Source organism: Podarcis filfolensis (assembly GCF_964270895.1).
Source record: "Podarcis filfolensis genome assembly, chromosome: 16".
Taxonomy (NCBI): Eukaryota; Metazoa; Chordata; class Lepidosauria; order Squamata; family Lacertidae; genus Podarcis; species Podarcis filfolensis.
This window is the reverse complement of record NC_139620.1, coordinates 31,318,871-31,346,870: the sequence shown is the minus strand read 5'-3', so window position 1 is coordinate 31,346,870 and position 28,000 is coordinate 31,318,871. Positions and strand designations below refer to the sequence as shown.

General features: G+C 44.6%; 1 protein-coding gene and 1 long non-coding RNA gene across 9 annotated transcripts; one reads left to right on the top strand and one right to left on the bottom strand.

Moving 5' to 3' along the window:
* Positions 1 to 11: 11 nt before the first annotated feature.
* On the top strand, positions 12 to 27,922 carry CHFR (checkpoint with forkhead and ring finger domains). Of its 8 annotated transcripts, none has more exons than XR_014542392.1 (19): positions 26 to 169; positions 1,111 to 1,264; positions 3,312 to 3,411; positions 6,799 to 6,908; positions 8,047 to 8,106; positions 8,290 to 8,502; positions 9,191 to 9,283; positions 9,645 to 9,801; positions 11,848 to 12,002; positions 15,009 to 15,171; positions 16,637 to 16,779; positions 17,606 to 17,725; positions 18,593 to 18,676; positions 19,864 to 19,934; positions 20,094 to 20,181; positions 20,582 to 20,689; positions 21,545 to 21,617; positions 23,081 to 25,319; positions 25,513 to 27,922. XR_014542392.1 is itself a non-coding variant. In XM_083590131.1 (18 exons), exons 2-18 carry the CDS (start codon positions 1,123 to 1,125, stop codon positions 23,121 to 23,123), a joined length of 1,923 nt encoding a protein of 640 aa, XP_083446257.1. In that variant the 5' UTR covers positions 12 to 169; positions 1,111 to 1,122; the 3' UTR covers positions 23,124 to 27,922. The 8 variants fall into 8 exon arrangements, 6 of the variants coding, with proteins under 6 accessions (XP_083446257.1, XP_083446254.1, XP_083446259.1 ...); XR_014542393.1 differs by having other exon boundaries at positions 9,068 to 9,283; XM_083590131.1 differs by having other exon boundaries at positions 12 to 169; positions 23,081 to 27,922.
* On the bottom strand, positions 9,161 to 11,432 carry LOC310751453. Its single transcript, XR_014542515.1, has 2 exons — positions 10,146 to 11,432; positions 9,161 to 9,259 (listed from the first exon to the last, which is right to left on the bottom strand). It is a non-coding gene; the product is annotated as an uncharacterized lncRNA (long non-coding RNA).
* Positions 27,923 to 28,000: the final 78 nt, after the last annotated feature.

Below are 28,000 nucleotides of genomic sequence, written 5' to 3'. Positions count from 1 at the left end.
CTCCTTTCCTCTCTGCCGGCCTCACCCGCACCCCTCTCTATGGTGACGCTCGAACCTAGACCGGCCAATGGCTGGCCAGAAGAGGCCTGGCGAGCTCCGCCCAGGGCCTGATCAGCTGAGGGCTGGCAATGTCTGTTGACAGCAGCAGCCTCAGCGGCAGGACTCGGGCGTAAGAGGCTGGTGGGGCTGGTGCTGCCGGGGGGGGGGAGCTCAGCCTGTGGGGCTGGGGCAGGGGGTGGAAGGGGACAGGAAGGAGAGGGGGCTGAGTGGGGCTCTCTTCTCCCCATTGCTCTCCCTCCCGGGCTGGGCGGTGGGGGAGCGAAGGGAGGTGGGATCCTGGCGCTGTGAATATGGGGCGCTGTGCAAGAGTTCCTCCAGTCTTGTAAAGCCCCCCACCCGCCTTGTAAAGGCCCCCCTTGCCCTCACGGGCTCAGCTCTCCCCCCAGACCTCGCAGAGGCCTTCTGGAGGAGCCTGGATGCCACCAAGGGGGGAGGTATTTGGCACAGGCCCCTATTATTTCTTCTTCCTCTTCCCCGTTTTCCTCCCCACCCTTTTTTAAAAGCAAGCTTTTCTCCCACACATACACACAACCCCCTCCCCCAGTTTCTAAGCCTAAAGGGAGGTTGTTTAAAAAAGATACTTAGAAACGCAACAGAAGGCGGAGGAGTTGAGCAACTGAGGAAACTGAAAAGGAGGAAGAACCACCCACCGCCCAAAGGAGACGCTAAGGAGGAATTTACAGGGTTAAAGCCGAGATTCTGAACAGTTTTTTTGGGGGGGGGCGGGTTTTAAGCCCCCATTGACTTACTGCTCAGAAGGTGGGGAGGCAGGTGGGAGTGAAAATGCACCTCTACAGAGCTGCTGCTCCCTCCCCTCCCCTGAAAAGAATAATTTTATCAGACGGTAAGATTTTACTGCAAACCTACAACACGTGCTTCCTCAGGAGTTCGTTTCTTGTTTTGTCTCATTGTAACTCGCATGCTGCTTTTCTCCCCAACCCCGCACCCCCCAGAAAAACAACTTAAATTGCAATAAGCTGCCAGTTGGAGCTAAAATGAAACTTCTCCCACCTGGCCGCTTAATTTTTCTTTTCGTCCCAAACTCTACAGATGTGAATCCAAATGGAGCACTCGGAAGTCAGAGGACAAATACAGCAGCAAAGGCAGCGGAAGCCTTGGGGAAAGCTGATCCGCTTGGGGGCTGAGGAAGCCGAGCCTCACCTCTTGTTGCTGAAGAAAGAGTTGACAATTGGGAGGAAAAAAGGTATGGTTCCAGAAAGTCATGCAGTGGATGTGTGGGCTATAAGATGGCAGAGAGGTATGCAGAAGCTGTCTGTTCAATCCCTTGTTTATAGTTTTCTACCCAGCCATAGGGAACCCACAGTTGAGGATTTTTGTGTCTCTGTGTTGGTATTCTCTTAGGGTGAGCTGAGAAGGCTTTCTTAGTTTCTTGTTAATAATAAAAAATCAACAGACTTACAGCTTTACGTGGAAGAGCCTGTTTTTATCTTGCTTCCTGTTTCGTACACTAAGCTGTTTTGCTTTTTATGTTTTTGAAAATAAGCTAGAACTCCATGTTTTACTTTCTCAAGAAAACTCCTTTATGAGTCAAGGAACATGGGTAATACATTTTTCTAAGTTGACATAATACTCAATTTTTCTGTGATTCACAGCTGCAATATTTGATTGCTTTTGCAAGACATCTGCATTTCAGAACATTGTTTTCATTTCAATTTTTTTATATAAAAAGGTGAAAGATGCTTACCATGCAATCTGATACATGTTGCTTTAGAAGTAGGCCCCATTAGACATAATCCCAGGTAATTGCATAAAAAATTGCAGCCTAAGTAGTTGTTAGGCACATGTTGTACTAAACCCTCCAGCTTGTATGAGAGAATAGTAAATCATTATAAGAACTGTCAAAATTGTTGATGTGGATACAAGTTCTGACTTAATCTTTCCACTTGTGCTCTTTCATTGATATAATTAATGAAGCCTTTCTCTGTAAGATGCTGTTAGGAAAAGTTAGGAAATGTTTCCTTATTTTATAAGCTGCTTTCAATATATATTATAGAAGAAACAGACATGATATTCAAATGCAAATACATGAAAGCATGAATACAAATATAGAAACTGTGATCATGTATTAAACATAAAATCTAGAGTGTTAACTTGTGAATGCATCCCAATAACGTGTACGTTAAAGCACATGGCTCCCGCCCCCCCAAAAATTGAATTGTAATGTGGAAATTGTATTTTACCCCACCATAGCTACTTAACTTCCCAGCACCCTTAATAAAACTACAGTTCTTGGGATTCTTTGGGGGAAGCCATGTGCTTTAAATGTGTGGTGTGCATGTGACCTTTGCATGATGTATGTTCTTTGATGGGAAGATTGCCGCCTTTCAGAGCCTGATTGGTCACATATTTGCTTGGCATAAGTCCTCAGACATGTAGTGGGACTTACTTCATGGTCAAAAGAGTGTTGTGGTACCTTAGAGCCTGAAACATTTATTATAGAATGAGCTCAGTAGTGACCAGTGAGGTGGCATGGGTGGAACTCCATTGCTCTCCTGGCTTCTCAATAAAATGGTAAGCTGGCACTTACTGAGACGGAAAAGCATGGCACTGTGCATCGCAGCAGAAGCACTGGATTGGCTTTGCCACACAGCACTGAGCACTCCATGCCTTGACTCTCCCTTCTCAATAATCGCCAGTGGCCTGCTATGTTCAGGAAGTGGGAACCTCACCTGTGCTGCTTCACTTTCATGGACTAGCTCATGCTATAATAAATTTGCTAGCCTTTAATGTGCCAGAAGACTTTTCATTGTTTTTGCTGCAACAGACTTACACACTGCTATCCTTATGGAAATTATTTCATGGTAAGTACTCTTATGACGACAGACCTAGATATGTAGGGCTGAAGGTTTTTTGGGGGGGATGGGGGATGGGATGTAGTTAGACTACAGTTCCCATCAGCCCCATCCAATAAGCCATAGTATGGAGGGTATGTGGCTGGAGAAAGCTGTAATTGGCTATCCTGGAATTCTGGTGATATATGAAAAACTTGTCCTGGTTTTGAAAACGGAGGGTGGGCTATCAAATTATTATTGTCCGTGATAGCAAAATACAAACTTCATATGCAGAAACAGTATATCCCTGAGGAGCACAAAGTTGTCCCAATAAAAGGGGATGGTCAGCCTTCTCATACCCTGTGTGTGAGCATCGCAGAAATTGTCATGGCCTCAGTAAAGCCAAATTCTTCCAGAAATATCTGCAAATCTAATGACACTATCATTTTTGTCACAAAGGTTGCGACCTGTCCTTTCCTGGCAACAAACTGGTGTCTGGAGATCACTGTAAAATAAGGGTGGATGAAGAATCTGGTCAAGTATCACTGGAGGATACCAGGTCAGTTTCGCCTGAACCCTTTCTGCTTTCCCTGCCTGGTTCTGTTGAGTAAAATGTTCTGGTTAAGTGTTCACGCAGGAGTGTCCTGGCTGTCCTTATTTGACTACAAGGCAATATGTTGATATTTTCTGCATCCCGCTTCTCTCTTGGGACCTGTCCAACTTGCACACTTAAAACCAGATTTTATTTTTTTTATCTGCTTTCCCCATGGAAACTCTAATTTTGTGAGGGTAGTGATTATTCCATCAACAAATCCTTAAAATTGTTAACTGAGGTTGCAGTTCCCAAGATTCCTTGGATGGTAATGACTCGATTGCGCCTTAGGTTGTCTCAAGCTTGAGACCCTGTGGTATTAATTCCCGCCCCTTTTGTGATGTCAGAGCTTTTAACTATTTCTAGTGTTCTGTTCCAATAGAAGGGATTTCCATAACTGCCCTGATGTTGATTTTGTGTGTGTGGGTGTGTCTCTCTCTCTGGTTGCATACACTTTCCTGTGTGCACGACTTGTGACATCGCCTCTCTTTGAAGTAATCTGTTCAACTATTTCGACATCATCTTGCAAAAATGAAAACAGGCCATAAGAGAGTAAGAGGTCTCACAGGCTTTTGTAGCTAGCAAGCTGCCAACATTATTACAGCCAAAGTACAATCTACAAAGTACAAGAATTGGGTATGGAATAGTCACAGACACATGTGTAATCACTCGGATCTCGATCCAGCTGAAGCCCAGATTTACATGAATGGGCATGGGATCCAGGCTTTGCCCGGATCTGGTACACAGCCCCTACACTTGTCTTTCCATCTTAAAGATCCATCAGTACCCTTTAGAACAAGGGTGGGAAACCTGTGACCCTCCCAATGTTGTTTGACCACAGCTCCTGTCACCCCTGACCATTGGCAGTGCCTTTCTGTTTGTTGCTAAATGATTAGCTTTCCAGCACTACTAAAACAGGGTTGGGCAGCCTAATTAAAGCTACTATCCCATACACGTTTGCTTGGGAGGAAGTTTCATTAAAAGAGCTGGTGCTTACCTCTGAACAAACATGCATAGGATCAAGCTGTAATGTTAAAAAAAATAAGCAAGAGAAATGTTTCCAAATTTAGCTGAGATACCTGTTCTATATTTCTCTTGCATCTTCCCTCACCCCCAATTCTCTGTTTAGGAAGCAGCTTTAATTTGCATTTTTACTGCAGAAAGTCAACAGTTTGCTAAATGCTTTCTGTAAAAAAAAAAAAAAAGTACTAGGATTATTTTGCACATGAATTGGGAGTCTTATGTTTGGGGGAAGGGGATACAATTTCTTTTAGAAGGCCCATAAAATTAGCATTGGGAGCCTTATGCAAAAGCAGTGAACCTTTTTGCAGTTTCCCAGTTTGGAGAAAAGGTTTCCTGCTTTCTGGGTCAAAAAGGCTAGCAAATGGTTTTCCTCACTTGGCAACTCCCTCCCCCCACTTTTCCCTTAATCAGCAACTGTAAATGAACAGGGTCTCTCTTGTCTTGCAAAGTTGCTTGCCCTTCTTCACACCCCAGTGAAAAATCCAGTTTGCATCTTGTTAAATTGTGCATTGAGTAAAAAGTGTGTTAACTCTGGTGTTTCCCAATTCTTGGTATCAGACTCTGAGGGACCCCAGGGGGATGAGGCAAGCAGGCTTTTTGTGAGATCAAAGCTCTGGAAAAGGAGGGAGCAAAGCAAGGGTGGGGATTTTTGTTCGGTAATTATATTATCCTCATTAAAATGCTGTCCCATATTTTACCCAGACTTTAATTTGGATTTAGAGTTTCTATTTGTCAGGTTTCTTGCATAAATCTATATTAAATGGGGATGGATATAATACAGGATGGCATTTTGATGAGGAAGATAACATGTGGATGCTGTTGGGGGGCGAAATTTTATTCATGAGGTTCCCTCTGTCTCCCCCTTGCTGTTTAGGGTCAGCTCTTCTTACCCAATTCTAGCACTTTCCCTTCAGTGTCTTGTAAATACAGGCTTTGTCCACCCGATGGCAGCAACGGCCGTTTGTGTTTCTGAAATAGGCTTTATCATCCAGACTTTGATATTAATCTCTATGTGCAAGAGCTGCTGCTGTTCTGAGGACGACCTCCTGCTCTTCTTCCCCAAAGAGCCTGGGCGATAGAACATTACAATTTAAACTAAGATCAGAACATTTAAAAGCAATTTAAACATTCAAAACATCTAAATCGTGTAAAACTGTCGCTCTTGCAGTTTGATAATTGTCCAGGCTGCCAGGAACAGTTATCTTTCAACCATCAAAATACCTGGGTGAATAGGAATGTTATAAAAATCCCGCCAAAAGTTAATTGTGACCTGTCAAGTAAAAAAATAAAATAGTAATCATATTAGTTGACTACAGCTAGGGTGACCAGTTTAGGTATAGCTAAATAAGAGGAGACACATTGTTTAAAAAAAAAAAGGGACTAAAGAGGACACAGATTTACATATGCTGACTTATACTGTGTAGGTGCCAAATTAGAAACAATCGCAGTAGTTTTTTTTTAATTTTATTTATGCTTTTCAGGTTTATACATTTCAATAATTTTACAATCATTTTCAAAACTTGACTTCCTTCCCCCTCTTTCTGCAGTTCCTTAAATTTATTTTTAATATCTTCTACATATCCAAATTAACTTAATTTGTTCATTCATCTTTTTAAAATATATATTCTTATGAAAGTGCAGGTTATTACAATAATCCTGCCAATGTTCTTATCTATTTACAATTTATCTGTAAATATTCAGTAAACCTTTTCCATTCTTTTATAAAAAGTTTATCTTGATTTCTTATTTTTCCGGTAAGTTTTGCCATTTCTGCATATTCCATAAGTTTTTGTATCCATTCTTCCTTGCTTCTTTTCATTTTTGGGCGAGTAACATTCTTGCCGCTGTAGTAGCATACATGAATAAGTTTCTGTACAGTTTAGATAGTTCTGTCCCTATAATATTTTTTTTACAAACGCTATTTTAAGCATCCTTTTCAATTTGTTATATATCATTTCCCAGAATATGATATAACAATCGCAGTAGTTTAAATAAAGTACATCTTGCCATAGTGGGGAGGACTGTGAGCAGGTGAGCCCTGTGCGTGCTCCGTCCTCTGTCTGAATGCTAGCTCTGACTAAGCTGGTTTAAATGAGATTCCTCAGAAGGTGGTGGGCTCTTCCCCACTGGAGGCATTTAAGCAGAGGCTTGGATAACCATCTGGGAAGTTGTCGTTGCAAGATTCCTGCAATGAGTAGCAGGGTTGGACTACATGACCCTCAGAGTTCCTTTCAGGTTTCTGGTTAGCCACTTATGTAGACCTCCTCTCTCTTGCCCACCCCACTCCTAATCCCTTGTTACTCACCAGAAGGCCTTGTTTGTATTTTATAGCACTAATGGAACGGTTATTAACAAACAGAAGGTGGTGAAGAAGCAGACTTACCCGTTACAGACTGGAGATGTGATCTATGTTATTTACAGGAAAAATGAGCCAGAAAACAGTAAGGGGATTTTGCTGCTGCTTCTTTTTTTAATGGGCTTCTTTGGCGCAGGGGCTGATGGGTGGGAGATCTCTGGGTTAGAGCAAGAAGAGGGAACCTGTGCTGACACCACCCTCTGACGTTGCCAGCTTACAATTCCCGGCACCCCTGACCATTGCCCCTGCTGGCTGGGGCTGATGGGAGTTGGAGTCCAACATAATCTGGAGGGCCACGAGTTCCTCACCCCTGGGTTAGTGTGTGTGCGCATGTGCGCAGAAACAAAGGAAAAAAACATTTGGCATTTCTCCAAGTGAAGCTTATATGGGATACACTCTTGTCCCGGGCCAAAAGCCTAGCCATTAAAGAAAGCTGTGGGCCACATGGCCAAAAACGTGAGGGTTGTCTTGCCATCCTCACCACAACCATGTGAGGTAGATGAGGGAGTGTGTGTGTGTGTGTGTGTAAATGGCCTAAGGTCATGGAGTGAGCTTCATGGCTGAGCAGGGATTTGCACCTGGGCCTATCCACTCTTATGCCAGTGCTCTCACCACTAGAACACACTGGCTTTTGATAGATTCCAGCACTAATGATAAGTGAAGCACAGAGCTGTTGCAATGGCGCTGGTTGGGAGGAAGCAGGGAAACTGGGGTAGCAGACTGCCTCCTGCCTCAGAAATGGTGCTCTTTGGAAATGGAAGAGGGAGTGTCAGGGAAGCGTCTGAACCTCCCCAGGCAGTTGTCTTTAGGGAGACCCATCTTTGTTTGAAAAATTCAGGACAGGAAAAAAGGAAGCACTTCTTCATACAACCTGTAATTAAACTAGGGAACTCTCACAGGAAGTAGTGATGGCCACCCACTTTGATGGCTTTAAATGGTGCATTACACAAATTTGTGGAGGATAAAGCTCTCAGTGGCTACTACCCATGATGATTATGTTCTACCTTAGCTGCCGGACACAGTTTGCCTTTGAATGCCAGTTGCTGGCAATCGCAAGCGGCAAGAGTGCTATTACACTCAAGTCCTTTTTGTGGGCTTCCCATAGGCATCTGGTTTAAGAACAGGATGCTGGACCAGATGGGCCATTGGCTTTTTCCAGGTAGCTCAACTTATCTTCTTACCTGTTGGGAAACATTGGCCTTACCGATTTTCTCTCTCTTCAGATGTTGCATATCTTTATGAATCCTTGAATCCAAAACAGGACCCAGCTAATGAGCCAGTAGGTAAGTAAAAGCGATTAGCTCAATGCCAGCAGAGGCAGGGGAGAATGAGCAGCGAAGATTAGCTGCATCCCTTTTAAAGCTGCCGGGCTCTGCAGAATCCCGTTAACAGAGATTTCTCTAAGCCTCTCGAGCTGTTGAGGCAGCACCAGAGAACGTTCCCCCTTGCTCCCTTCCCCTCTGCAGAAGCCACTGTCAAAAGCATGTGCCATATGACCAAAGATACCTCAAGTACCAGACAAAGCGAAGATGGGACCTCAGCGGCATTGCCACCGTCGGCTAACCAGGCTAGCTATGACGAACCACAGCCGTCCACTTCCACGTCGAACCTCTTTAATGCTGCTTCTACCTCTCTCGCTGAGGCCATATCCATGGAGCAGGATAATCCTTCAACATCTGGTAAAGTCTCAGTTCGCTTGGCCCCATGTGTCTAATGATCATTTCACTTTGGCCTTCCTGCTGAAGCCTAAGCTGTTTATTCTGGATTTCCACCCCCAATTTTTAGTCTTTGGAGAAGGAGGGGGAGTGCCATTTTTCAGGTTTTCTGTATACCCCAAGACCAGGGGTCGGCAACCTGTGGCCCATGGGACAGTTTAACTGGCCCACGAGCTGCCCCCGAACCGAGCCGCCCACTTGGCGAGTCCCCGCCCGCTGCGCTAAACTGGCGCAGTGCGGCGGCGGAAATTGCGCCTGCGCACGCGCAGGTGGTCCAGCCCACAGAGTGATCTCCATGGGACTTGACTGGCTCAGGCAGGTAAAACCTTGCCAACCCTTGCCCAAGACCAAGCAAGTACATCTATTATAATAGGAGGCGGTTCTACCCCTCTATATTGGCCAAACGAGAAATACCGTAGCTGCCATTGCTTGCCTTGTGTACAAGAACGCTTTGCATTCAATCAGTCAGCAACGCTTTCTGCTGATGTGCTGCACTTCCCTTTCTTTCTTTTTCTTCTTTTGGGGGCAGGCTCGCAACCGTACGCCTTTATTCCTGCACCTTCCATGCCTGGCTTAGAACCATGTGGTCCAGAAGCATCACTTAAACACAAGCAGCCAAATGTAAATACTGAAACTTCTGACACTTCTTCAGGGGATAAAGAGAAAACCGTGTCGGCTATGCCCAAGTTGAAAAGCAGGGATGAAGAGGAAGCCCTGGAGCCTGCCAGGAAGAAAATAAAAGCAGGTTAATAAATAACTGTTACTTCTTCTTTTTTTCAGAGGTCTGTGGTCCAAGATCTGGCTGGTCTCCCATCCTAGTAACTTTGGGCACTCCTTACTGTCCCTTACCTCCCCACAACTTGCCATGCAATTTATCTTCCCTCCCCTGAAACCCCTTCCTGGTGTAACTTCTGCAACCCAGCTGAAAGGTGCCACTGTTTCCCCAGCCTAGCCTGGGAAGATCCCCTGCAGGGCATGGAGAAGCTCTGCGCCTTCAAAATGGGCAGGGAAGGCTTGGGTAGCGTCTTGTTTGTTGAGCAACAATGTCTTGGGTTCCACTGTGTGTGCCAGCGCTGTGATGTGTGTTTCCCTCCCGCCCCTTGCAGGTGGCGATGCCAGCACGTATCTCCAGGTGATTCCTCCAAACGTATGTGCAATTAAAACGGGGACCGAAGACACGAAGTCACCAAATGTGAAGCCAGACAAAATGGAAGAAACACTCACCTGTATCATCTGCCAAGAGCTGCTGCATGACTGTGTCAGGTAAGGGGGGGCGGGTGTCTGTGGGCCAGACCAGAAGTAATGGCAGTAGGCCAATGTCTTTGAATCAGTTCACCGCTGAGTTCCTGTATAGAGTATGCATGTGGCGGGGGATTGAAAACTCATTAGGGACAGGTGAGAAGGGGAAGTGGTGGGGAACTGTTCCCCCCTGCGCACACTTGCTCCCCCCCGAGCTATTTTTCTCCCAGTGAGAAAATGTTTGCTGGTGGGAGAGCGAGCGCTGAGAAGCACACACACACAGGCAATCACAATGGAACTTTGTATACTCCAGGATGGATTGAGTTCTCTTGCTTCCAATCACCATGGTCCGCAGCTACATTACCTACCCTTTAAGAGCATGGAGCCCAATATTTGCTGGGTTAGTTCAATTTGTTGTGTGAGATTCATCCCCCGCCCCTTACACACACGTTGCTGTTCGGCTCTTGTTACCCCTTTAGGGTTGCCAGGTCACGTTGCTGTGGCGACTGTAGAATTCACAGTGGACAGAACTCACTTTGCTGGGGGGTCTAGATCTAGCAGTTGTTTGTCCCCTTGGGCTTTCTTCCTACCAATAACACACTCCTTTGTTCCTGATTCTGGGCCCTGTCTCTTGTTTTGCCCCAGCCCCTACTTTGTGCTTGGCTCCTCCCTTCTTTTAACTCCATGATTCCAACATCCGGTTGTTGCATTAAGTTCTTCCTCTCCCCACATCCCATTTCCTTTCACTGCCCAGCCTTCTGAGCGGCCTCCCTAGCTCTCCTCTCTTCTCTTCCTGCTCTCCTGCCCCTGGAAGTGCAGCCCCTCTTGGCTCCTTCAGAACACCTTCTCCCCATCCATCCCTTGTTGCATCAGTTTCGCAAGCCAATGAGTATTCCGAGCCACTGTACTCGCTCAGCCAACCATATTCCATGGTTCTGCTGCCCTGGGAGCAATTCAGCAGAGCTGTCTGTTTCAGCACCAAACAGAAGGTTGAGGATGGGGAGAATGACGCCTCCAGTAGCAGAGCGCAGAGAGGCAAGACTGAGTAGGATCCAGCTCCTCTAACCCATGCACGTCATAGATTTAAAGCAGTCTTATGTCTTATTAGTCACGGGGAATTCTTGGAACTGAGGTTTGTTACAGGTGCTCTGTGAAGGCAGCAGCTTTGACAAACTACAATTCCCAGGATTCTTTGAGGGAAGCCGTGGCTAGTGAAGTGGCACAGGGGTCTTTAAATGTGTGGTGTGGATGTGGCCAAAGCTGTCGCTGATTTCAAGATAGTTGAACTGATTCCTTTTTCCATACGTGTTGAAATGCATTTGGAGCCGACATAAAAGCCCAGAACCTTTGCTGCCATTTGATTATGTGGATAAAAGCCATGGGATATTGTTATACATTTTGAAGAATGTCATGCGAACACAGATTTAAATTGCAGCACTGCGAAATCGGTGAACACACAGCCAGCAGGAGTATAAACACAGCCTGAGATGTAGCGTTTCTGATCCTACAGACAGTGGTTTGGTGTGCCTTGCATTTGCACACTTACTCTTCCCCTTTCCTCCTGCCTGCACATTATCAGCTTAATGAATCATTTTCTAGTTTGGTCAAACCACAGTTTGATGACTTGAGGGAACACTCCGGAGCAGGGTTACAAAGTAAGAAGATAATAATAATAATTAATTTATTATTTGTACCCCGTCCATCTGGCTGGGTTTCCCCAGCCACTCTGGGCAGCTTCTAACAAAGATTAAAAATACATTAAAATGTCACACATTAAAAACTTCCCTGAACAGAGCTGCCTTCAGATGTCTTGTAAATGTCAGGTAGTTGTTTATCTCTTTGACATCTGATGGGAGGGCGTTCCACAGGGCGGGCGCCACTACCAAGAAGGCCCTCTGCCTGGTTCCCTGTAGCTTTGCTTCTCACAGTGAGGGAACCGCTCACTGTGAGTAGGCTTGTTCCTAAGCCCTACAAACCACGGTTTGCATAGAATGAGAAACATCACATTTGATTGTAGGCACATCCTCCTGCTCCTCCTCTCCATATCAAGGTTTCCCCTTTTCTCTCCAGCTTGCAGCCCTGCATGCACACTTTCTGTGCCGCTTGTTACTCAGGATGGATGGAACGCTCCTCTCTCTGTCCAACTTGCCGCTGTCCGGTGGAACGTATCTGTAAAAACCATATTTTGAACAATTTGGTGGAAGCTTACCTCATCCAGCACCCAGGCAAGTGGAAAACCGTCCGCAGATATATGTTGTTGATGCTGATGATAGATTTACATGGCTCTTTAGAGAGAGGGGCGGGGGGACAAGTCCCTGCCCAAAGGAGCTCGCAATCTAAAAATCGGTCTCACACCAGAGACCACGGTTGGAGGTGGGGGCAAACACTATAGTGCTGTAATCATGTGCAGGCTAAAAAGATGAGCTGCATTCATTCGGAAATAGTGAGTCGACTCTACTTGCACAAAGTGAATTTATTCAGTCATTTGGTAGCTGGGGATACCAAAGACATCAAGGGGCTTGCGAGAACACATTTGGCTAGCCCCACCCCCAGACACTGACGTGCCTGCAAACCATTCCCCTCGGCTGACACGATTGACATCAATCTGTGCGCATGTGGATGTATTCAAATAGGGCTCCCTTCACTAGAAATTGCATCTCCATGAATCGAGCCCTTCCCAAGTGCACAGGCACACATGGGTGAGCCTGTTGCAATTTGTGCGTTGGCTAGATGGGTGTGTGGATTGGTGGTGGAATGTGAGTCAAAATCTGGAATGCAGGGCCAGCCAGGCGCATTCTCTGAAACCCCTTCCATGCATTCAGTACCCACACATACCAAATGACTGAACAGGGCTTGCTCATGCCTGTGCCTCTGTTCCTCTGTAAGGGGCAGGTGGTGCTTGTACTACTCTTGCAGCCTGATCCAGTATGCCTAGTGCTAGGCTTTGCATGCACCAACTCAAGTGCTGCAGCTCTTTTAACAGTGAAATATTGCCAAAGGGAGGTGTAGGGCACAGAGCTAATCATATAATGTATGCAACGAAGACTCTCCAGATCATTGGTTGGGCCATTTCTTCAGGTTGTCGTCTTGTGGAGTGGTTGGGTTCAGGGAAACCAAAGAAGGATGTCAAAAACGGCAGAGGGATAAGTTCTAGTGCTTTCTTAAAGGTGTAGACTCACAGCAAATCAGCCTTCCAGGTCTCCCAGCCTTTACAGGTGTGGGACTGCAGAAAGGAGATGGCTTGTCCACTCTCAAGCAAGCATTTATACATCCTTTATACACAAAGCAGCACACGTCAGTTTGGCCAGAACCTCCCATCAATCCACCTGACCTTAAGAGCAGGGGTCAGCAAACTTTTTCAGCCGTGGGCCGGTCCACTGTCCCTCAGACCTTGTGGGGGGCCGGATTATATTGTGGGGGGGGGGGGAAATGAATGCATTCCAATGTCCCACAAATAACCCAGAGATGCATTTTAAATAAAAGGACACATTCTACTCATGTAAAAACACGCTGATTCCCGGACCGTGCGTGGGCCGGATTTAGAAGGCGATTGGGCTAGATCCGGCCCCCGGGCGTTAGTTTGTCTACCCATGCCTTAGAGGCTGTAGGTCAGGGGTCACCAACCTATGGCCTGGGGGCCGGATAAGGCCCAAGGGACTCGTTTATCCAGCCTGCGGCAACCCCCGCTGCTGCCCGCTCTTACCGGTGCGGTGCGGGGACCCACTTCCGGGTCAGAGGACACGCTCTTTCCGGTGCACATCCGTGTCGGAGGAGGCCCATGTGCATGCACACAAGCTATTTCCGGTGCTCATCCGACCCAGAAGTGCGCCAGAAATAGCGTGTGCACGTGCGTACAGGGACGCACTCCCCTGCCCTCCGGCCCGCCGCACAATCATCGCTGGAGACACCAGCCCGAGGCAAGGAAAGCTTGGAGACCCCTGCTGTAAGTGGCAACTATCCAAGGCTTACTGATAGTTCTGCTTCCTGGTCTCAGAGCCCAGCACCCCAAGCCCACAAATAAGGATAACATCAAAATAAGTTAATTAGCTTGTATCAAAGCAAATGAATATAAACATACACGAGTTCATTGTTACAACTGCCAATTAATTGTGGGTTTATCTTGACTACCAAGAAGGCATTTGCAGAGCTTCTGAAACAGTTTGCCTTTGGTTCAACACACGTCTCCACCCTCAGCCGGTTCCTGATTCTAAATGCATCTGTTTTTGCTACCCCTGGAGAGAAAAGACTGCAATCTGGGCTAGGTTATCAGTTTCCAGCCAGGCACCAGAAAACTGCAGATTGAAGAGCTGCTGGTATCTTTATCATCAGCCAACCCCATTATCCTGTGAACCACCCTGAGATCTTGTGATGACAGACGGGGTATAATAATAATAATAATAATAATAATAATAATAATAATAGTAATAGTAAAAAATAATTTGTTATTTATACCCTGCCCATCCGGCTGAGTTTCCCCAGCCACTCTGGGCGGCTCCCAATTGAGTGTTAAAAACAATACAGCATTAAATATTAAAAACTTCCCTAAACAGGGAAATCTAATAAATCATAATACTAATAATCCATTCATAGCTCCTTCTGCCCTTTAGAGTGGAGACAGGATACCTGATAGACTCCAATTCCCATCAGCTTCACCTAGCGGGATGATGGGAATTGGAGTCCAACAGCATCTGGAGGGCCCAGAGGTTCCACATCTCTGGTTCTAAGGGAGAAGCTGGAAACCTGGGCTGTGATACTAACTGCCAGTGACCATAAAACAATGCCATACTTGTCTCTCACTTTCATAACTATTTACGAGCCAGTGTGGTGTAGTGGTTAAGAGCAGTGGACTCGTAATCTGGTGAACTGGGTTCGCATCCTCGCTCCTCCACATGCAGCTGCTGGGTGACCTTGGGCTGGTCACACTTCTCTGAAGTCTCTCAGCCTCACTCACCTCACAGAGTGTTTGTTATGGGGGAGGAAGGGAAAGGAGATTGTTAGCCGCTTTGAGACTCATTCGGGTAGTGATAAAGCGGGATATCAAATCCAAACTACTCTTCTTCTTCCGTGCATTTGAACTGAAAGCCACTTTAAGAGCCAGCATAGAGGACTTCCTGGATTCCTTGAAAGTTCTGTGACTCTGAAATGATCATGGATGCATTTTTGAATGGGAGCCTGTGTAGTTTAGGACCAGCTCTTGGTCAAAAGGCTAGTTGAGTTTCCTCTGTTTGTAGATAAGTGTCGCAATGAAGAAGATGTGCGAAGCATGGATGCCCGGAACAAAATCACTCAAGACATGCTTCAGCCAAAGGTGCGGAGGTCCTTTTCGGATGAAGAAGGAAGTTCTGAAGATCTGCTGGAGCTGTCTGACGTAGATAGTGAATCCTCTGATATTAGGTGAGCGTGGTTGTGGCAATAGGATTTTGTGGGACTTGCAGCCTTGCTACCAGGACAACATTTTGAATCTGGCCTTTGAGATGCTTCTCAGGCCATGGTGACTCCTTCAGTGCCTTTGCTTGCCTAGAATTTGCCCTTGAATTGTGGTAATATCTATTGTTTGCCTTGACAGAGGAAACTGTGTGTGTGCGCGCAAGTTTTTTATTGTAGCATGGTTGGACTGTACTAAGCTAAGAACTGCATCCGTTGGCCTGCTGTTTTTTTTCCTTAGGCCCCCACTCACCACCAATTAGCATGCGGCCCCCAGGAGGCTTCCCAGGAAGGAATGCAGCCCTTGGGCTGAACTAAGTTCCCCACCTCCTTTGAAAGATTACTATTCCACTTTTTTGCCTGCCTACATACATCTTAGGTGGCTAACAATAAGAGGAAAAATTAACAGATAAGGGCCCTGCTGAATCATGCTAAAGGTCAGTTTAGTCCGGCAGCCTGTTCTTCCCAGTGACCAACTTGAGGTGTGTGGGAAGCTCACAAAGAGGACATTAATAATAATAGTAATAATAATAGTAATAGTAATAATAATAGTAATAATAATAATAATAATAATAGTAAATTATTATTATTATTATTATTATTTATACCCCGCCCATCTGGCTGGGTTTCCCCAGCCACTCTGGGCAGCTTCCAACAGAACACTAAAATACAATAACCTATTAAACATTAAAAGCTTCCCTAAACAGGGCTGCCTTCAGGTGTCTTCTAAAAGTTTGGTAGTTATTTTTCTCTTTGACATCTGGTGAGAGGGCGTTCCACAGGGCAGGTGCCACTACCGAGAAGGCCCTCTGCCTGGTTCCCTGTAACTTGGCTTCTCACAGCGAGGGAACCGCCAGAAGGTAGTATTCTTCTCTCACTACTGTTGCCCATAATGAATGTTCAGGGGCATGTTCGCTTCTCATCCTGGGCATTATATCATAGAATTGTAGAGTTGGAAGGGACTACAAGGGTCATCTAGTACAACTCTTCAACGCAGGAATCTTCTGTCCAACATGGCACTTGAAGGAGGCCAGTGATGTAAAAAATTCCTCTCTTTGGGCTTGTTGCTGCTGCAGGAGCTACTCAGCCTTCTGCTCTTGAAAGGGTCCACAAAAGCCATGAAAGAAATCTCTCTCTCACACGCTCACATCTCACCTGTGTGCTGCCTATTAAAGAGTGCCAGGATTACCTGATGTTTTCATCCCAGTTAGACAGTCAGGGCCATGCCCCTCTTAAACTTGAGCCTCTTATGATCGTTCGCTGTCCTGTAGTTCAGCTTTCCTGTCTTCATGCCCTGCTTGAGTTTCTCGGAAGCCACGGTTGAAAACAAGATGTGGGAATTCCTGGCCCAGTCCAGTGGGGGCTCTTGAATCTGATTGAATTCACTTTGGCTTTCACACGAGTTCCAATAACCTACCTGCACCCGTCTTTTCAGTCAGCCATACATTGTGTGCCGACAGTGTCCGGGGTATCGCCGGCAACCTGTTACGGCCATTGCCTCCCCGGGCCAGGAAGGAGAAACGGAAGCCCGGCAGCCCTTGGGGGATGCACCATCTACCTCTGCCAACTTTCCAACAGGTCAGTGTGGTGAAAGAATGCAGTCAGTGGGTGGCAACGTGAGGCCTTCGTGCTGTGTCTAGCCTGGCAAATTCTTTGCTCCCACTCCCCAATAGGTTTCCTCTTCCTTCCTTCCCCATTATTACCCCATTGTGATGGGGCAATACTATCAATGGGCTCTCACCCCAGGCCAGATAGGATGTAATCGCCTGTTGACTTGTTCCCCATGGAAAAGTGTATATAGCCAGAGTGTCATGTTTGAGCATCTTGGCATTCTTTGCTGAGGGTGTTATATTGATTTTTCATAGGTCTGCCTTTCAAGCACACAGCTGGATCAGTCTTTAGGGAAGGGCCATGACTCGGTCCCAGATTCAGTCCCCAGCATCTCTAGAACCAACTTGGAGGGATTCCCTATCTGAAATCCTGGGTTGCTGCTGGGACTCAGCATAAACAGTACTGAGCTAGATGGACTAATGAATTTATATTAATTGATAATTATATATTAGTAACTTTATATTACGCTAACTTTGTGTTTTTGTAATATTTTGTTTAAGCTGACTGTTTTTGCTTCAGCTTTTTGTACACGGCTTAGAGATATTTTTAAAATATTAAGCGAGATAGAAATTAAACAATCAAAATCAAATAATCTGCAACAAGCAGGGCTTTTGTGCCAGTTGCACAGAGCTGTCGCTTGATGCAGAAAGGATGCGCTAAAAGTCTGACTTACCTTGGATTGGGTGCCCCCTGGTCCTGATCCTGACCATTGAGATTCTATGAAGCTCACTGTCCATGCCCTGTTTTTATTCCAACTCTTTCCGTGTCTCCCTGTCGTCTTCTCCCAACCTAGCTGTCCAGGAGTATGTGTGTCCTTCTCAAGGAAGCCACGTGATATGCACTTGCTGTTTCCAGCCAATGCCGGACCGCAGAGCAGAGCGTGAACAGAATCCGCATATCGCCCCCCAGCAATGTGAGCTAGTAGTCGGTTGCCTACTCTGTTAGGCATTTTGCTGTTTGTTCCAAACTGCTGTCTTTTGGATGATTTTGCCATGGAGGCGTGAGGGCAGAGTTAAGCCAGCAAAGGGTTGGGAAGTATTCTGTTTTTTTAAAAAAATATTAATGACAATGTGTACATTTGCAACAGGACAGTCTATATCAGGCATCCCCAACCTGCAGCCCTCCAGATGTTTTGGCCTACCACTTCCATGATCCTTAACAGGACCAGTGGTCAGGGATGATGGGAATTGTAGTCTAAAACATCTGGAGGGCTTAAGGTTGGGGATGCCTGGTCTCTATGTTTAAATAGATATCACCACCCAGTTCCTTCTCCTCGCATGGCAGTGCGTGAATTCCTTTGGGATTCAAATAGTGGGTGGCTGCTACTTGTGGATAAATTTATGTAAAGGGAGCTGGGGGAGTGTGCAGTATGAAGAACTGAAGAGGGCGTGTAAGCCCTTCCTTTTTCACCAGTGGGGTGAGTGCAGTTTCGCTTTTTCTTCCCGCTGTGGGAAGAGCACTGCAGAGCACCACTTCCCCATCCTTAAGGGAGTTACTCCTCCCTTTGTTTCTGGTCCTCTGCCTCCCCTCTTTCCACTTCCAGTTATTCTACTTGGCTGATCAGGAAGTGATGTCACTTGGGGGAGATGCTACCTGTATGCTCACCCCCAACTTCCTATAAGTAGTGGTTGGCTGGCTGAGTGAAGGTGAAGATGCTCACTGTATGCAACAGATATAATGGGAGTGTGTTCATTGATAGCTAATAGGGAATTTGGGGTCCTTTACTACTTGATATTCTGGATGCCTGATGCCACATGTTCTCTGCTCTCTGTGTTCACAGGCACCATCTGTCTCCAACCCTTCTGTCACTTGTACTGGGGTTGCACTCGCGTGGCATGTTTTGGTTGCTTGGCACCATTCTGTGGTAGGTTGGCCCACTGTCTCGCTCCGGGAGTCTTTTTTTTTTTTTTTTTTTTGCTGTTGGCGGAATTGCTATTGACGGAATTTTCTCAAAAACTCTTGAGGAATTTGGGAGCACTGACCATTAGAAGCTGAGACAATTTGGCTCCCAGCAATATTAGCAAACACATGAAATTTCTCTTAAGCTCTTTGATACATACCTTGGTAAATGTAATCAACCTTAAAGTGTTTTTTCACAACCCAAGTTGGCCTTGGCGTATTTTAAAACACAGTCCTGGTTGAAGCTGTAATATTTTACTAAACTCACCCTACGGAGAGAAGCCTCTGTCTCCTTGTGGAGGTTACTGGTTCAGACAAACTGTGCAGGAAGAGGTGGCTTACCATAGACAGTGATGCCTTTCTCCAGGTGGGAAAGAGCACTGCAAGTGAGAGGGTTGGAAGGAAGCATTCCCAGAGCGTGCACTAAAAAATATTCTTGGAGCTGGCAACTTCTGCAGGCAGGTGGAGGCTTCTAGTCTCTGGGAAATCGAGGCCCCTGAACAAAGCTAAATTGTGCTCCCCAGAAGACCCTGAGAAGGGTAGATTCAAGACTTGGGGTGTAGAGAACCATGAATGAGATCCACGATGGTTTCCATTTGTAATGTTCCAATTTCTGTTCATGCATTCTAAGCTCTGTCGACTATGCTGCAATGCACAATCCCTAATGTGGACTCCAGTGGCATCCTTTTTGAGAACTTAAGAATAGTCCTGCTGCATCAGGCCAATGGTCTGTCTGGTCCATCTTGTTCTCAATGTGGCCATCCCAATGCCTATTGGAAGCCTGAAAGCAGGATGTGAGCACAACAGCACTCTCCCACTTCTGACTCCCAGCAACTGGCATTCAGAGGCTTCCTGCTTCCAGTTGTGGAGGGAGAACATAGCCATTGTGGCTAGTAGCAGTTGATAGACACTTTTTAGCCCTTGGTTGAGCATGTTACCTTCTGCAGGAGGGGATTCCCATGCATCCAGTTTCCAGCCCTTGACATGGAAACTAATACTTCTGATTTCAATGAAGCCAATATTCCAGTTCTGTGAGCTTGAAATCATGACCTCTAGGCATTGAAGGTCATCCTTTTGGTGAGAAAAGAGAAGATGCCTCTTGGGTATTTCAGAGCAAAGATAATTTCCCCTCTCTTTTTAATTTCCTTACAGAAATAAATCTTGGTGACAAGTGTTTAGATGGCGTCCTTAATGGCAATAACTATGAATCGGATATTCTAAAGGTATATTCAGTTTTAAAGTATATCAGTTGAGAGAATATAGCTGCTTTAACCTAGTTTGCAGAATACATTTTTACTACTTTCCATGGGGTGGGTGGGTTGGTCAAGTTGTTTAGTGCATCTCTTTTACATGCTGCTGACTACCCTTTTCTCTCATCTGAGGATTACCTGGCATCCAGGGGTTTAACATGGAAAAATATGTTAAACGAAAGTCTCCTAGCTCTTCAAAGAGGAGTTTTTATTTTACCAGGTAAGTCCCATCTTTTCTCTCTGACTTGAGCTTTCCAGAGGCATCTCTTCTGCATTGTGCGCTTTCAGGGAAGCAAATTACACATCCCCATTTGTACCAACCCAACCTTGATCCTATCCTCTTCAGAAACCCTGCTCCACAACTATCTCCACCAGGTGAAGTAGCTGTGGTTAACCTGCCAGAAGAGGCCTTTTCAGTGGTGGCACTCTGGTTATGGGATAGCCTTCCCAGAGATGTTGGCCTGACACCATCTTTGTGGTCCTTTCACCACCAAGACCTTTCAAATAACTTACAGCAAGCATATGTACTCTTGACGAGTTATTGCCTGTTTGGAATATTTCATGAAATGGCTTTTTTGGTCCCTGACTATCTGCAACTCTGATTCCCCTCTGCCCTCCAGATTATCGCATTACTGGAGAAACTGTTCTCTGTTACTGTTGTGGCCTCCGCAGCTTCCGAGAGCTCGCTTATCAGTACAGGCAGAATATTCCTGTTGCTGAATTGCCAGGTATGGAAAAACTGTATTTGTTATTAATTCATTCATTCATTCCCTACCTTCCCCCCCGCCCCGGTTCATAACAAAAGCCAACAAACAACATTAGAAATAAATCAGTTTTAAATAAAATTGGAAGCATTGGTTAAATAATTCTATCTATATTTCCTGAGCGATTCAGTAGCCAGTCAGTCTGTGTTTTGAGATGGCAATTAGCTGTGTCACACCTACAAAAAGTTGCTACTGTTCTGAAGTTGGGAAGGGCAGGTAGAGGCAGCAGTACTCTGAGCAGTTTTAGATGGCTGAGGGCTGCCAGACCCCAACCCATGTTCACAACTTTTCCCCTCACATATGTGAGCTGGAAAGTATGTCATTTGTCCTCATTGTAGAGAGAATCTTTAAATTTTATACCAAAGGGCAAAAGAGACCCACAGTAATTCTCTCCCATTATTTCTCTTCCACGATACAAATGTTTTGGAGGACTATTCATTTTGTTCTGCATTGGGACTATATTTATGGTGTATGTTAAAATTCCAGGACAAGACTATCCCATGTGCATATGCATCAGTAACAGCTTAGCATGCACTATGCTAGCATTAAGTTTCAGTATTTTAAAACGCATGTTGCTGTTGCTGTTTCTATTATATCTTCTTAAATTTCAAAAATTTCCGCCTATACATGTTGTTTGGTTTGGTCCCCCAACTGATAATCTACTTACATGGCTTTGCACTTGCTACCAAATAATTGTCCGCACCTTATTTTAGAACAACAACAATGATTGACTGATTCGCCCACCCACCCGCCCTCAAATCTCTCTGCTTTTAATTAACGTCAATTGTGCATCAAATGTGTTGGTGTCTTTTCTTACAGTGGCTGTCACGTCACGCCCTGATTGCTATTGGGGGCGCAATTGCCGGACTCAGGTCAAAGCTCACCATGCAATGTGAGTTGCCCCCGCCCCTACCCTCACCCCCTCGATACTTTTCTATAGGAACTTAAATCTGTGTGCATTTCAGGGTCAGGGTAATAGTTCCGCCAGAAAAAAAACGCATGCATAACTTTTTCTATACTTCTGACGAGAGATCATTTTCCTCCATGATGCTAACTGTTACGCCAGCACTGGAATTATATGCTCTGTGCACCTAAGCCCAGTCAGCATTCTGGCAGCTGCATTCTGGACCAACAGAAGTTTTAGAGTACTCTTCAAAGGCAGCCCTGTGTAGGTATTAGATATTGGTTGCATTCAAGAATAGCACTAAACCCTGTTGCAAGAATGAAACTAGCATCTCCTTGGGCTTGCGTGCCTGCTCTCCTGTCCTCCAGTGCAGAGATACAAAAAGGTGATAGAAAGTTCCTGCCTTAGATTAACCACAGCTTATCATGTCACTGAAACCCTAAACTGTGGTTAGTTTTAAATGTGATTAGTGGAAACAAGCCAACTTTGAATTAAAGGTAAAGGACCCCTGACAGTTAAGTCCAGTCGTGAACGACTCTGGGGTTGCATCGCTCATCTCGCTTTACTGGCTGAGGGAGCCGGCGTATGTCTGCGGACAGTTTTTCTGGGTCATGTGGCCAGCATGACTAAGCCGCTTCTAGCGAAACCAGAGCAGCACACGGAAACGTCATTTACCTTCCCAGCAGAGCGGTACCTATTTATCTACTTGCACTTTTTGGTGTGCTTCCGAACTGCTAGGTTGGCAGGAGCTGGGACTGAGCAACGGGAGCTCACCCCGTCGCAGGGATTTGAACCGCCGACCTGATCGGCAAGCCCAAGAGGCTCAGTGGTTTAACTAATCATAGTTAATATTAACCACAGTTTGCCTAAGTTTGGACTACAGAGCAAACTACAGGTAAACTCATTCACATAGCACAATGCTATGGTTTAGTGTTGCATTCAAACCAGTGCATTATTTCAAAACAGCTAATAATTTGAATCCAGTATGTTTTAATATTAATTTATCAACAACAAAAACTCCCATCTAATGTGGGAAGGAAACTTGACAGTGCTAGCTCACTTTGAACACTATAAGAACATGAGCTGCCCAGAAATCTGCCCAGGGGCTATAAACAGTTTCAACAGTTCACATGTGGGGTGGGGATGATAGTGTTTTCTTTAAATTTGACATTAACCACCCTAAAAATGCTAGCCTTCACTTAAAACCAAAAGGTGGGGGATAGCACTCAAGATTATAAAATGGTGAGATAGCTGGGATTTGTTCACTGGAAACTGTGTCCAGGAAAATCCAGAAATTGGAAGGCGAATTTCGTTAAAAGTAGCTCAAAAACTCCCCCCCCCCCCAAGAAGAAGAAGCTCAACAACTTTGCCAAAAAAAATCGTATCAACTGTTGTTTGCTTGTTTTCTATCGTGTTTTTTAAATTTTAACTCAAGTCTTTTGTTGTTCCAGGAAATTCAATCACATCTGTGAACAAACACGATTCAAAAACTGAAGGTGTTTTTTGAGGCATTTAACTGGCCTGAATACTCACAGCCTGTAAGAAAGGAGGGGGAAATTAAATCTGCAATACTGACCGTACAGTTATTGTTTCATTGTTCCCTGATAGCAGGAGTTGGTTACTGTTTTTACATCAGATGCTCTGGTGTATATTTTTGATTTGTAAAACATTTTTCACAGTTTATGAGCAGGTCAGTGTCTTTTTTCCCTTTTCTTTTCCTTCAATAGACAGTGTGGAACAAGCAATTCATTCATGCTTAGTCTGCCCCTGCTTCATCATGTTTTTGACTTAATGACATCATCATTGGACTGAAGGATTCTAATGGCATTGAATAAAGTAGGGGGAGTCTACACTGTGTGGCAGTAATTGCGCTGTTCAAATATATTGAGAGCTATTGTTTGTGGGGTGAAGTAGGACTACAGGGTGGGTGCAAAAAGTTGCTAGGCAAGCGATAAGCTCCTTCTTGAAAAATAGATGGGCAGCAGTAGTTATCCGCTCCACCCAAGTGGTACAGTGGAGGACAGTTGGGGCTGTGTCTACATGGTCTTGCTAAAGGGATTGGTTGCATGGCCCTTCAATCAACATGGCTGTCAAAAAAGATCACAGCTGGATTTGGCCTGGCCCATCCAGTTGTCAGGGGCGACTTGTGATACCCTGCCCTTTCTTGCAACATTTGCTCCTGAGTGCTGCAATGCCCAATCAGCGCAGCTGAAATGTACCCTTTTTATTTGTGGTGGTGATGAGATAAATGGGAACAATCTCGCTTTATTTTTGGCCAGGTCTTTTGCTTTCCTGGAATCCCTGGGGCTCTGCTCCCTTCTCCTCCCCTTAGATACGTTTGCTTTTCGGTCTTGGGACCAGAGCGATAGCCAGACAGTCCACCTTCTTGTTTTGATATCCGTTGGACTTTTGAGATCAAAATAATAGTAATCCTGGACCTTGTTTTACGAAGCGAATGTGTTCATGCAAGTCTTTCTTTTCTTTTTTAACAGCCATTGGGAGAGAAGTGGAGGTAATATTTGAGGGCAACCCCACCAATTGTTGACATTTGCTGTCCCCTACTTACAGCTCAGTTACACTGGAGACTTGTTATTCCTTTCCTAGACCATAAAGGTGGTCTCTAGATAGTTGTACGGAATGGGCACAATTCAAGCAAGGTCAATAACTTTTAGTTCCTGGTGCTGTCAGTAGAACTTAATTTTTATTTTATTTTGATTGGACCTCCCCTTATTCTTATATTTCCTGCGTTCTTTTCATTACACATAGAGGAAAGTTGTTGTTTTTGTCTCTGCTTATATGATAGGCATGGTGGTAGAATGGCGCATCTTATTCTAAGCATTTTTAAGCTCTCCTTTTGACTTTAGAATTACACACAAAGCAGTACAAATAACAGGAATTGCCTTTGAAATCAGGAATTGCCTTTGAAATTATCTGTGCATGAATACATTTCTACTTTGCAAATTATCCTGCAGATTGTAACAGTTGGATCAAGGCAGCCTTGAGCAGGGTAGGATGTAGAAATAAGTTGCTTCCTCAGCCCCCCCCCCCCTTTTCTGGAATTAGGTTGCTAAATTAGCAATGCCGCTGTTCAGCAATACAGTAGATGATGCTTTGCATTGTACATTTTTACAACGTAAGTTTGCTTTTTAAAAACATCAATGTGCTGGTAGATTTAATAATGCCAAGAGCACAGTCTTCCTTTTTGTAATAATGGGGCATGGTGCAACACATTAACTTCCCATACCCTAAAACAGTAATGTGGGAACTCACCCAAAGAGAAAGCCAACAGGCTAATCCAGGATGTTTGCCTGCCCGAGTGTCCTTTAAGGGTGGGTCAAAGGTATTGCAAAAGGATTTGTCACTTTTAAGTGTGTAAAAACGTCGTTCTTTCACTCCTGGCTTTAAAAACGTAGAGCTTCCAAAGTGTTATGGTTTACTAACCACATCCAAACCATTTCTAAGAGAAACGTATTCCCCACCCCACCCCAAAACGCCAACCTAACATAATGAGCGCCTGCTCACTTGTAGCCATAGGAAAATTTTAAGTGGCGTGCCCTTAAACCTTGATGCAGTCAATTGACTGGATTCTCTAGACTGCATCCTAAACATGGCTTAGTAGGTTTAAATCTGGGTTCATGATCTGGGGACCCTGTCCACACATCCTGTTAGTGGCGCAGGAGCCATTTCCCTGTACAGTCAAACCTTGGTTCTTGAACGCCTTGAAACTCGGACGTTTCAGCTCCCGAACGCCAAAAACCCGGAAGTGAATGTTCCGGTTTTCGAAAGCTATACGTCCGACACGGCTTCCAATTGAGTGCAGGACGTTTCGAACAGTTTTGGGACTCGAATGGATTCCCAGAACGGATTAAGTACGAGAACCAAGGTACAACTGTATCCACTTCCCTGACTTGAAGACGCAGGAGAGTAGGGTGGGAAGAACACATGCTATGTCTATCCACTGCAGTTTGGCCTGCAACACTATTTTAGGTCCTTTCCACCTCTCCTACATATCTCCAGTCCAACATGGGAAACTGCTACGGGGAAGTGGTTTCTATGTTATCAGTAAGTTTGAAACGGATTCCCAAGCCCAGCCTGATGTCAAGTTGTATTCTTGGAATATATGGTGCTTTCATTTCCTGAAATAATGTTAACCATGTACTGGCATTGGGAAGACCAAAAGGCAATACTGCACAATGTAAAATACGTTACCTTTTGGGAAATCAGAATTACTGCTGGATTTCATTCTGAAAGAAAAGGGTGAAGACATACACAGGACAGAAGAATGTTTTTAGTTGATTACTGCTGTTGTCTTAACTCAAATTCTCCAGATGCTACACTTAAAGAACTGTTGCTGGTGTGCTGGACCACAAATCTGGCAACTATCGTCAACAGAGAGCAAGAAGCAGCTTACTGTCATGGAAATAGCATGGTGTTTGAGAAGCGAAATAACAGCTTTTTCTTCATGCATACATTTAAATTTAGAGCAGTCCTTGCTTAAACAGGCTTCCCAATCCATCTGACTTAAAACCTACCCAGGAAAACGATAGACAAATATGCAATATTATAAATTAAGTAATAGTACCCAATTACATGTCTGCATATCTGTATTGTTGTACTTGGTAGAGTAGAAGTCAGTCCAGAGCATAAGGACAAGTTTGTTACTATCGGGATAATCCATTTGGGTAATGCTGTTCCAAGCATGTATCATTTCAGGTTGCAATGATGACTTCCATGTCTGAATGCTTCTCCCACAATTACAGATATTAGCATGTCAGAAGGAGGGGTTAACCTTTTCTTCTTTATAAAGAGATTTTTTTAATTTATTTTTTTGTGGGAGAATACTCAAACATGCAGTCAGGAGACTAAAAGTGGAATTATCTTCTGGTTTTAGGTCACCTAGCAGCTTGCACTTAAACTCTTCTGTGGTAACAGGATTCACTTAAACTGCAGCCTATAACTTGCCAAGTTGCCAGCTCACAATCAGTGGGGTAGTTACTAACATTTAGCGATGTGAGTATATTAGGGATGAAGAGGGTGAGTGAAGTGTATATCTTGAACTTTCATCTGTAAAGCTTTTGCAGGAAGAATGGGTGGATCTGGCTTTAAGATGCCTGTTTAGTACCTACAAAATACAAAATAGTATGGAATGGCCTATTTGTAAGGGGAAAGCTGGTCTGGAATAATCCTTGAAGTTGACAAATGGAAAATGTGCATTTAGTTTAAGTTCTGACACTTGAGTTCTGTTGTATGCGTGTGTTTAAAGCTTTGGAAAAAAATAGCGTAGAAGTCTGCAGTTACGGAATCCTCTAAGGCTGAGCATTTCCAGCTGCCTGGTCTCTGTTTCAGCTCAGCATGTGCATGTGAGCACATTTTTTGCATATGTGAAAAAAGGGAGCCCCTTGCACATCTGTCTCCAGGACATGCTTTGCATTCCCTGTTGCTTCTTCCTGTATTCAGAATTGACTTCCAGCAAAGAGTTTCTTTCGATTGCTGGATGGGTTGAAAATTATGGGCTCCCCACTCCCCTGACAAAATGGTGCTTTATACTTGACTTGTAATGGTTCACATTAGGAATGTATATTCCTGCACATCAATACCATGTTATGAGTAAAAAGAAATTGAAGCAATCGGCTGTGCTGCACATCAGAGGGCTGTGAATTTGATGCCACCACACTCCTCTCTCTCTCACACACACACACATATATACACACTAAATCTACTTTTTCTATGCATTAGGCGATTGAAGTATTGCAATGGAATGAAAAGGGTTTTTTGTGCGTACGCTGTATCTTTTTTAAAAGAATGAAAATAATTAATATTGCCAATGTTGGTGGGGCTGAATTGACCTTTAATCTTTAATATGCTCTTTTAAGTGTTGAAGAGCACCATTGTTCATGGGTATTACATACTCTTACATGTTTTAGTCCTTTTTTAAAAAAACAAAAGCAAAAAAACAAACAAAAGCAAATTGTATGGTTTGGCCAGGTGATATTTTTTAGTTAATGTGTTAACTTCTAAAAGTTTACTTGATGTTTAAAAACTGTAAATGGTTTGGCATATTTTAACCTCTCTGAAGTACAGGCTTCACCTCCCTTCTGTAAGAGAGAGACGAAACACTGGGAGTTGGGGAATAGTCTGTTCTTAGGATAGATGTGGAAAACAGGGAGGATTGTGTATTGCTAAATAAGGCCTAGTCTCCTTCTCTGGGATATTCTTCTGTAAAGAAGGTGGGCAAATAGTTCTTCCAACTTTTTTGTGGCAATGTCAAGGATTAAAAAGTTTACTCATGAAAACTGCTTCTATTTTCTTTTTCTTTGTTGAGTTTCTATTTTGGCTTGGTTCCCTCCTTTCTTTTGCCATTAAAGCTCAAA